This window comes from Physeter macrocephalus, chromosome 21 (genome assembly GCF_002837175.3).
Source record: "Physeter macrocephalus isolate SW-GA chromosome 21, ASM283717v5, whole genome shotgun sequence".
In the NCBI taxonomy this organism is placed as follows: Eukaryota; Metazoa; Chordata; class Mammalia; order Artiodactyla; family Physeteridae; genus Physeter; species Physeter macrocephalus.
The window spans coordinates 68,544,425-68,556,081 of NC_041234.1; the positions used below are offsets into that span (position 1 = coordinate 68,544,425).

At 40.1% G+C, this 11,657-nt stretch overlaps 1 protein-coding gene across 6 annotated transcripts in view; it reads left to right on the top strand.

Annotated features, from left to right (window-relative positions):
* Positions 1-11,657, top strand: part of PCDH11X (protocadherin 11 X-linked) — a 728,057-nt gene that overhangs the window by 339,734 nt on the left and 376,666 nt on the right. For 4 of the 6 annotated variants that reach the window (XM_055081827.1, XM_055081826.1, XM_055081828.1 and 1 more), the window contains exon 3: positions 10,978-11,058. The exons of the other annotated variants lie outside the window; for them this stretch is intronic. In XM_055081827.1, the coding sequence (XP_054937802.1) occupies positions 10,978-11,058 (81 nt within the window). The remainder of the gene's footprint in view (positions 1-10,977; positions 11,059-11,657) is intronic. 6 annotated transcript variants of the gene reach the window in all.

The window sequence follows — 11,657 nt, forward strand, 5'->3', positions numbered from 1 at the left end:
CTCATCGTTGCTTCCTTCCTCTTTATTTCTTCTAGGTCCTTGTTAAATGTTTCTTGCAATTTGTCTATTGTAGTTCCAAGATTTTGGATCATTGTTACTATCATTATTCTGAATTCTTTTTCAGGTAGACTGCCTATTTCCTCTTCATTTGTTAGGTCTGGTGGGTTTTTACCTTGCTCCTTCATCTGCTGTGTGTTTTTCTGTCTTCTCATTTTGCTTATCTTACTGTGTTTGGGGTCTCCTTTTTGCAGGCTGCAGGTTCATAATTCCCGTTGTTTTTGGTGACTGTCCCCAGTGTCCAAGGTTGGTTCAGTGGTTTGAGTAAGTTTCCTGGTTGGGGGGACTAGTGCCTCTGTTCTGGTGGATGAGGCTGGATCTTGTCTTTCTGGTGGGCAGGTCCACGTCTGGTGGTGTGTTTGGGGATGTTGGTAGCCTTATTATGATTTTAGGCAGCCTCTCTGCTAGTGGCTGGGGCTCTAGTCCTGTCTTGCTATTTGTTGGACATAGGGTGTCCAGTACTGTACGTTGCTGGTCCTTGAATGAAGCTGGCTCTTGGTGTTGAGATGGAGATCTCTGGGAGATTTTCGCCATTTGATATTGCATGGAGCTGGGAGGTCTCTCGTGGACCTGTGTCCTGAGCTTGGTTCTCCCACCTCAGAGACACAACCTTGACGCCTGGTTGGAGCGCCAAAAGCCTTAATCCACATGGCTCAAATTAAAAGGGAGAAAAAATACAAAGGAAAGAAAGGAAGGAAGGAAAGAAGAAAGGAAAGGAGGAAGGGAGAAAGGAAGGAAGGGAGGAAGAAAGGAAGGAAGCAATGAAGGAAGGAAGAAAGCAAGAAAGGAAGGAAGGAAGGAAGGAAGAGAGGAAGGAAGGGAAGTAGGACAAAATATAGTTATTAAAATAAAAAATAATTATTAAGAAGAAAAATTAACAAAAAAATACGGGTCGGTCAGAACTCTAGAACAAATGGTGAAAGCAAAGCTATACAGACAAAATCTCACACAGCAGCACACACATACACCCTCACAAAAAGAAAAAAAGGGGAAAATATTAATATATCTTGCTCCCAAAGTCCACCTCCTCATCTTGGGATACTTCGCTGTCTATTCAGGTTTTCCACAGATGCAGGGCACTTCACGTTGATTGTGAGCCGGGGGGCGGGAGGGGCACGGATGCAGGGCAACCCTGCGGCGGCAGAGGCCGGCGTGACGCTGCACCGGCCCCAGGAGCGCCGCGCGTTTTCCCGGGGAAGCTGTCCCTGGATCCCGGGACCCCGGCAGTGGCGGGCTGCACGAGCTCCCGGGAGGGGCGGTGTGGAGAGTGACCTGTGCTCGCACACAGGCCTCTTGGTGGCGGCAGCAGCAATCCTAGTGTCCCACTCCCTCCCATCTCTGGTGTCCGCGCCCACAGCCGCGGCTCGCGCCCATTTCTGGAGCTCCTTTATGCGGTGCGCTTAATCCCCTCTCCTCTCGCACCAGGAAACAAAGAGGCAAGAAAAAGTCTCTTGTCTCTTTGGCAGCTCAGCGCCCGTCTCTGGAGCTCCTTTAAGTGGCGCGCTTAAGCCCCTCTCCTCGTGCACCAGGAAGCAAAGGGGGAAGAAAAGGTCTCTTGCCTCTTCGGCAGCTCCAGACTTCTCCTGGACTCCCTCCCGGCTAGCCGTGGTGCTCTAACCCCTTCAGGCTGTTTTCACTCTGCCAACCCCAGTCCTCTCCCTGCGATCTGACCGAAGCCTGAGCCTGAGCTCCTAGCCCCAGCCCGCCCAGGCGGGTGAGCAGACAAACCTCTCGAGCTGGTGAGTGCTGGTCGGCACCTATCCAATGTGCGGGAATCTCTCTGCTTTGCCCTCTGCATCCTGTTGCCGTGCTCTCCTCCACGGCTCCAAAGCTTCCCCCCTCCGCCACCCGCAGTCTCCGCCCGCGAAGGGGCTTCTAGTGTGTGGAAACCTTTCCTCCTTCACAGCTCCCTCCCACTGGTGCAGGTCCCGTTCCTATTCTTTTGTCTCTGTTTATTCTTTTTTCTTTTGCCCTACCCAGGTACGTGGGGTGTTTCTTGCCTTTTGGGAGGTCCGAGTTCTTCTGCCAGCATTCAGTGGGTGTTCTATAGGAGCAGTTCCACGTCTAGGTGTATTTCTGATGTATCTGCGAGGAGGAAGGTGATCTCTGTGTCTTACTCTTCCGCAATCCTCTCTAGTCTTCTGGGAGGTGTCTTGTGGACCAATGTCCTGAACTTGGCTCTTCCACATCAGAGGCACAGCCCTGATGCCTGGCCAGATCACCAAGGGCCTGTTATCCACATGGCTCAGAATAAAAGGGAAAAAAAGAAAAAGAAAGATAGAAAAAGATAAAATAAAATAAAATGAAATAAAATAAAGTTATTGAAATAAAAAATATTATTAAAAAAAATTTAAAAATTAATACCAAAAAGAAAGAAAGAATAGAGCAACCAAACCAAAAAACAAATCCAACAATGATAAGAAGTGCTAAAATCTATACTAAAAAAAAGAAGAAATAAAATAAAAGAACAGACAGAACCCTAAGACAAATGGTTAAAGCAAAGCTATACAGACAAAATCTCACACAGAAGCATACACATACACGCTCACAAAAAGAGTAAAACGTAAAAAAGTATATATATCATTGTTCCCGAAGTCCACCTCCTCAATTTGGGATGATTCCTTGTCTATTCAGGTATTCCACAAATGCAGGGTACATCAAGTTGATTGTGGAGATTTAATCCGCTGCTCCTGAGGCTGCTGGGAGAGGTTTCCATTTATCTTCTTTGTTTGCACAGCTCCCGGGTTTCAGCTGTGGATTTGGACCTGCCTCCGCATGTAGATCACCTGAGGACATCTGTTTTTCGCTCAGACAGGACGGGGTTAAAGGAGCAGCTGTTTCGTGGGCTGTGGCTCACTCAGGACAGGGGGAGGGGTACGGAATGTGGGGTGAGCCTGCGGCAGCAGAGTCCAGCATGACATTGCACCAGCCTGAGGCACGCCGTGTGTTCTCCCTGGGAAGTTGTCCCTGGATCACGGGACCCTGGCAGTGACAGGCTGCACAGGCTCCTTGGAGGGGAGGTGTGGATAGTGACCTGTGCTTTCACACAAGCTTCTTGGTGGCTGCAGCAGCAGCCTTAGTGTCTCATGCCCATCTGTGGGATCCACGCTGATAGCCCCGGCTCGCGCCTGTCTCTGGAGCTCCTTTGAGTGGCGCTCTTAATCCCCTCTCCTCGGGCACCATGAAACAAAGAGGCAAGAAAAAGTCTTTTGCCTCTTTGGCAATTCCAGTCCTTTTCCCTGACTCCCTCCCAGCTAGCTGTGTTGCACTAGCTCCCTTCAGGCTGTGGTCATGCAGCCAACCCCATTCCTTTCCCTGGGATCCACAGAAGCTGGAGCCTCATTTCCCAGCCCCCACACATCTCGGCGGGTGAGCAGACAAGCCTCTCAAGCTGGTGAGTGCTGGTCGGCACCATCCTCTGTGCGGGAATCTCTCTGCTTTGTCCTCTGCACCCTTGTTGCTGTGCTCTCCTCCTTGGCTCTAAAGCTCTCCCCCCTCCGCCACCCCCAGTCTCCACCCACGAAGGGGCTTCCTAGTGTGTGGAAACCTTTCCTCCTTCACAACTGCCTCCCACTGGTGCATTCCCTTTCCTATTCTTTGGTTTCTGTTTTTTCTTTTTTCTTTTGCCCTACCCAGGTACGTCGGGAGTTTCTTGCCTTTTGGGAGATCTGAGATCTTCTGCCAGCATTCAGTAGGTGTTCTGTAGGAGTTGTTCCACATGTAGATGTATTTCTGATATATTTGTGGGGAGGAAGGTGATCTCCACATCTTACTCTTCTGCCATCTTGAAGCTCCCCTCTGCCAACACTTTTAACACAAAATCCTTCAAGTAAATATACCTTGGCCAAAAATAAGGATCAAATTTCACTTTATATTTGTAAATGTTTACCATAGTTTTGATGGATATTATTCCCATAGTAAGGATTTGGATTTCTTTTAAGGAAGTAAATGAGAATGAGGGAAAATGTTTATAAATATTATCAGTAGAAGCATCACCTGCATACTTACATGTGTTTAGGCATATATCATTGTGGTAGATATTACATAAGACTCTCCAAAAATGTCTTATATGCTACTTTGAGAAGACTTTTTCCCTAACCTGTCAATGTGTCTAATATATGGCAATAAAATAACAATAATCTATCAATTACATTCACTTGTAGTCTTTGGTCACTAAAATAAAAGGATGACTGTGACAATTTAGAATGTCACATTTCTGCAAAATCTGAGATTCTTGGGTTGCATACCATTACCAAGAAAATGGAAGCATACTTACATTTCTAGTGGGAAACCTGCAACCTTTGAGAAAGAAATGTAATTGCTGAATCACTGAAGCTCCTCTTGATTCTCTTTTTGCTAGATTTTGAAACAATAATGTAATGTTGAGACTAGTCAGAAATATCATGATCTTATTCTAACTATGATTTTCTTACCATTAGATTTAAGTGGCAATAAAATTTCCCAAGAGGGAGAATAAAGGATGCATACCGCATTTTACCCTAAAACAATCACAGAATCATTCTGGGTTTGCCTGACCCAGCAGTTTGGGGATTAGTCAGTTTAAGGTATGCAGTTAATATGTTAAGTCCCTGAATCTCAGATTCTGTGCGACACTGTCAGGAAAACATTTGGGAAGAACATTTAGAAGGCCTTGCCATATTTAGAAGTTTCAATCAAATTATGTTGCTTCATAAGCCTTTTTTGTAAGGCAGTCACAGTTGGGGAAGTGAATTTTATTCTTGTAGGTCACCTGTAACAGTGTCCTATTATTTTTTTTTTTTTAATACTAAATCCTTTGGCAGCTGAAAATATTTTCCCATTTATCACAAAAACTATATCACTGTGTATATTTTGGGCTATAATTCACATTTCAGTGAATGGAAATTTGTTTGAAAATTTCCTTACTTCTTGCCTGAGACAAAAAATTAGGGGAGATTTAATACAGTTTTGGACATTTACTCTGAATCAGTGCTCCTTATTAGCCAGACTCTTCCCACATTCATAGATAAAATCATTCAAGAAGACTATAGACAACTTTTTAAGGCATAAAATTTCTGGGTTCTGAAAGGTGAAATAAGATAAATGAATGTTTTATTTTTCTTTCATGTATGACTATTTCATTAGATCGACAGGGCATCACTGGTGAAATATTAGTGTCTAAAGGATTTAATACATTTTTAAATAAAGTTGAATTCCCTTCCAATGTCTAAACTATGAACTAGTAATATCTGACTCAAGAATGGTAAGAAGAGCCAATATCTATCCATCCTCTTGGAAGTATTATTTTTTAATTTTTAGCAATAATACCTGTGACACTTCTCACAACTCTTTACAATCAACAGAAGATGTACTTCTCACTTTTCACTATTGAGCACTGTCTTAATATGAATTGGATTAAAATGAGGTTTAAATCTTTAAAGACGGTGATTATTATAAAGCACTTTACTCTTTACTTGACAGCTTGACATCTGATTCCATAAAAGGGAAGATACATTTTGGTTCAGTATGTGGTGCATGTAAGGATACAGAAACATAGATCTGCATCTTATCTTTCAAATGTCAATGATGAACCATATTTTGTTTTTTTAAAAAGGTCAAGCATAGATTTTTTGAGCACCAATATTTCCTAGAACTGCCATTTCTTTCATTTGTATTATAGTTAATCCTCAGCAGTTCTGTATATTGGAGCTATTTTATTAGACCATTTCTTAGTTATTAGTATTAAAATTATGGGGTTTGGTGGAAGAGGGAAGAGTAACGGAAAGAACATTGTTAGGGGTGGGAGTATTATTTTACCTTTAAATTGTTATTTTTGTGCACAATATAATTCAATAAACTTTTCCTAATATTTGAATATTGAAGCATATTATACAATAGAGATATTTAATTGTTAAAGTTAAATGGACAAGATACATCTACATAGCTTTAAGCATTTAACCACCTAATATACTATCCCTATTTAATTTAATGGACATTTGAATGTTGTCAGGTAGGAAAAAATTTTACTCTGTCCTTCTAAGTTCTTCTGGCTGTTCTAAGAGTTAAAATGACCTGAGACAGATTAACAGGATAAAATCAAAACAAAAATTTAATAACATATATGCATGGGAGATATCCCAGAAAACTGGGTAACTCACCAAAATGGCTGAAACTCTCATCTTAAATATCATCTTCAACTATAGACAAAGAAGGATGTTGAGGGTAGTGGTTTGGGGCTTCGATGCTGAGGAAGGCAATTGACATGGAGATGGAAAAGCAAATGTTTGGTAAACAAATGTTTGCTGGGGCAAGCAGGGAGGATGGGACACAGAGTGGACTCTGATCTCGAGGCCCTACTGAGTTTCCTCCACCTCACCAAGCTTATATTATTTGCAAATATCTCTGGTTATAGCTCTATTCTGGGAATAGGCCCTTCATCTAAATGCTTTTAGGCAGTTAAGGGTGAAGGAACAAGAAAAACTTCCTGAGCTTTCTGTTTCTTAGAAATAACCAGCTTAAATTAATCCTCATGTCAAAAAGATAAGTTTTGGGGTGGCAAATTTTGCTACCCTACAATGTGGCATGATACGTTTGACAGAGTGCCACACAGACAGACATAAAACTGCTCACAATTGATAGAAAATTTAAAAATCAGATTCTTAAACTGTGCATAGGAAATGCAACTCTAGTAGACTTGGTCTAAAAAATAAGGTTAAATCTGAGACCTGAGCACAAATCTGCTTAGAAACTACTGTAGCACAGGACACTTTGCTCAAATACATTTGAGAATTTCCTCTTTGCTTAGTGTATAACTATAAAGTCACCAGCTGACTTTGCAAGTCCATCAGGAGTATGTGCTAAGTTCACTTTCTCATACATCTGTCCCATCATTCAGTTACATCTTCAGTCATATAGACCACATCCTGGATTTCCCTACCTTAGACCATATTGCTCTCTCTGCCAAAAAAGTCTTCTCTTCAACCTCTGCATCTAGAGTCTACCAGACTTTACTTATTTCATAGACTTGTCCATTAATTATAGTTATTAATTTGTCTTTTCTTTTCCTCCAGATCAGAAGTCAGCAAACTTTTTCTGTAAAGGGCCAGAGTAGTGTTGCTGAAACCTGACCTCTGTCACACCAAATTGAATCTTGGAGACAGAGTTTTGGGTGAAGTAGCAAAGAATAGCTTTATTGCTTTGCCAGGTGAAGCAGGCCACAGTAAGCTAATGCCCTGAAAACTATGTGTCCCAACCCATGGGGGCTTCTGAGGAGTTTTATAGTAATGGTTCAAGGGGGGCAGCATTGCTGATAAGGATCAGGGTGCATGCAGGGCTTGCATTCCTTCAATCCAGAGATCATCTAGCATCACTGTGGTCTTATGATGGGCTTCTGTGGTTCTCGAGGTTATCAAACTGTGACCTTTTCTCTGGAATGAAGAATGCTTCATCAAGTAGTTAATATCTTCCATTTTGTGGGAGTTTTAGTTCTGCAGAAGAGCTCAAAGATATTGTTATGTATATCCCTTGAGGAGGAACCAGGACCCTGCCCCAAAGCTGCACTATCGTTTCTTGACTGCTCCTCCCTTGTCTCCCAAACCTCTCCCTTCCCTGATTAACAACTGTTTGAACCTGCCCTTTGGAACTAGGGATGGTCATAGAACCTGAATGAAGCTTATTTCCTACAAACAAGAAACAGGGGAGGCAGAAAGGCTTTTGTGCCCAGGAGCCCCACAGGGTCCTGCTCAGTTTCAGTAGGTTTTATATGTAACAAAAGAGAAACCAAATTCCCCCAAAATTTCAATTGATGATATTCAAACCATCAAGTGTAATAATAATGAGTACAATGTTTTATGTAATAGAGAACTACTAATGAAATTAATGGACTTGTATATCTGATCTCGGAAAATGTCTTTTCACACAGATAGGTACTGCCCAATACTGAATCAGTCCACAAGCATATAGATTTAACTCAACATATCTATCCTTGGAAGGCATGTGAAGAACTCTATTAGATTCTTTTCTTCATATCTGCCATTTAGCATGCCATTACATTGAAGATTAACCATTTCTAATTGACAGACAAAAGCTCCTCAATTCCATATTTATTGCAACCTATTGAAAATTTGAATTTGTGCACAAATGGAAACTCTGCTTCTTGTTTTAACTTCTACAGGGCTGGAGTGCATAAAGTAACTTACCGTTACTTGTGATTCAAACAATTTTAGTTGTCATCAGAGTGACTTTACTGCAGTATAAATTTTGCATATAAGCACTCTTTTACCTTACAATTTTAGGTTGATTTATCAAGATGTTATCAAGTTTGCAACAAAAACTAATTGCCAGAGTGATTCAGCATTCAATAATAATGGTCAAGGGTACTTCTCATTCAGCAAAATTTCCGTCTTGGCTCTGAGCTCAAAAATAAACCTTTGCCACTTATAAGCCATCCAACTGCTTGTATGGTAAGGCAAGTCAGGATATTCAACTTGCAATTTTGACAAAAGTTCACAGAATGACCATGGTTCCATTAGCAATAGTGAATGAAATTCACTATTGACACTCCTAGTTCAATAACACATGATAGACTCAAATATTTTGCACAAAGTACCTGCTGATATATAATACAATAAACAGCCATAGGCTTTGAACACCTTATGTTTTCCAAAGCATTGTATATTGGTCCAGCTAAACTTTTTTTCTGTGCAACATATATTTCACCCACCATTAGTTGTAACACACCTTAACAGATCCCACATCAGGTTTTACTGAATTAGTGTTTTGTCAAATTCTTTGAAAATATTCTTACCTGTTCTGTTCCACACAGACAATTCATTCATAGAGGCTAATTTTTCAGTCTCTTCGCACTTGGTACCACTTCCTCAAGCAAGTAACAGCAATTAAGCATTGTTGGTAACATCTGTTAACTCACGAAGCAAAAACACTCCATACCATTTTCCTTTTTTTAAAAAAAATTTACCATTGCTGTTGCTCTCAATGTCCTCAACTTTTTGAGTAACTGTACTTGGTGAAACGCTAATAGTCTTAAGTTTGTTTTCTCTAGATGTATTTCTTTGGTTGTTGTAAGCAAACGCTGTTTAATAACTCACAATCAGTTAGTGGTCCTCTCTGCTTGGCTAACAAATTAGCTTTTCAGAAACTTACTTTTGTCACTCATTTTCATTTATTTTTGTGATGAAATTCTGCTATGATGAGACCTTTCATTTTAATTTTCTAATTCTTCTAACTGTTGCTTTCCTGTGAGTTGGAATATTGTGATGAGTGCTTAGTCTGTAATATTAACGTGTATTGTATTCTTTTTGTCACAGCTATAGTGTCATTGCAGAATAAACACAATTTGCCATTTAAATGATAACAAAATAATTCTTGCTCAACTGGGCCTTAAAAATGTGATGTTCCACATCTGACTGTCTCTTCTTTTCTTGATTTGACCTAATAGGCATGCAGGAATAATAAAAATATAAAAAATAAACTGTCATGGTAAGACAATAAGAATGGGGCACTTAAAACTGTGGAGGAGGAAAAATAATTTTTCCTCCACCCTTTCAGATTCTTGGCTGAGACCCTCCCCCCAACCTCATAATAAAAGACAGATTAACAGGAGAAAAACAAACAAGTTTAATAACATATATCCCTCCTGTATATGTGAGAGATACCCAGGAAATCTGAGTAACTATCTGAAACGGCCTAAGCCATCACCTTAAATACCATCTTCAGATAAAGACAAAAGAAGATGTTGGGGGCAGGGCAGCCAGTTATGGGAGGCTATGAGGAAAAGCACAATAATCAAGGGTAAGATTGTTGTGCAGATTTAGGTCTGTTGCCTACTTCACTGAGAAAAATTTTAGAGATTTAGTCATCATTTACTTCCTGGTACAGAGAGGGAGACACACTTACAAACGGAGATTTCCCTTATAAATGTAAATATCCATTACAAAAGGGTAACTTCTCTTGGTTTTCAGAGATTTTCTTATGTCTGCTGTTTCATAAAAATAATCAGCCTAAAATAAGCCTTATGCCAGAAACATATTTTGGGGTGGCAAATATGCTCCCCCTCAAAACCCTGTCAAGTAATAATTACATAACTCTAATTGGTAGTACACCGAACATCAGTATGAAGTCTTGAGAGTGTGACATAAGGTCTCTGTCACTGCTACTCTATTCTGCTATTATAGCCCATGAGATTCCAACAGTCACTGAACTGGGTTTTCTTAGCTTCCTTGAAAAATTTCTCCCTTGGCTAGATAAAAGGATAAATTTTTAACCAAACCCTTTCGCCCATATACTAAAATCACATACATAGAAATGTGTAGAGTATGCATTCAATATTTTTAAAATAGAGAATATACTTTCTGTCCTGAAGAAAATAAAATAGATATAGAAGTCATCTTTTCAAAATCTTGATAATTATTCTGGGTTGGTATGCTAGTATCTCTATATTGGTTCATAAATTTCTTGGCATTTATAACAACTGTTAAATATCTTTATATGATAGATAGCAAATTTGTCATGTGGTGGCATGCACAGGATAGATTTTAATTTCAGACACTGTAAATTTGCAAATACAAGCTGTTGAAGCCATTGAGTTGTAAAAGCATTGGACTGAAAGTCTCTCCAACTTAAATTTCAGCCATTTAAATGTTTTAAACTGCCCTCCACAATTGCATTCAAATGTTTAATGGAACTCTAAAATGTAACACTGGGTTATGAGCTCCATGGGAAAAGGAATTTTTTTTTCTCTTGTTTATTCCCAGTACCTAGAACTGTGCCTATCACATTGTAAGTCCTCAATAACTACAAGGTCTGGAAAGACATGTTTACCAGGCACTATTTTACTTACCTGTATTTGATGCATGTGTGCAATGTACTATGTTTTTCACTTTTAACAAACATAAGCACTTCTATTTTGTTCCCCTTGTAAAGCCAATGAAGGAGGTTATACGATCTCGCACACCCATGAAAGAGACAACTACTGTGGAGATCTGGACTCATCCCCAACCACAGGTATGAAAGGAATCACTTGATATTTCCCTTTACTTGATTTTTAGGAATGTATAAAAACCATTCTTTTCAATTTTTTTAAATTTTTTATATTTTAACATCTTTTCTGGAGTACAATTGCTTTACAATGGTGTGTTAGTTACTGCTTTATAACAAAGTGAATCAGTTATACATATACATATGTTCCCATATATCTTCCCTCTTGTGTCTCCCTCCCTCCCACCTTCCCTATCCCACCCCTCTAGGTGGTCACAAAGCACAGAGGTGATCTCCCTGTGCTATGAGGTTGCTTCCCACTAGCTATCTATTTTAGGTTTTGTAGTGTATATATGTCCATGCCACTCTCTCACTTTGTCACAGCTTACCCTTCTCCCTCCCCATATCCTCAAATCCATTCTCTAGTAGGTCTGCGTCTCCATTCCCTTCTTACCCTTAGGTTCTTCATGACTTTTTTTTTTTTTTTTGTCTTAGATTCCATATATTTGTGTCAGCATACGGTATTTGTTTTTCTCTTTTTGATTTACTCCACTCTGTATGACAGTCTCTACAAATGACCCAATTTCATTCCTTTTTATGGCTGAGTAGTATTCCATTGTATATAC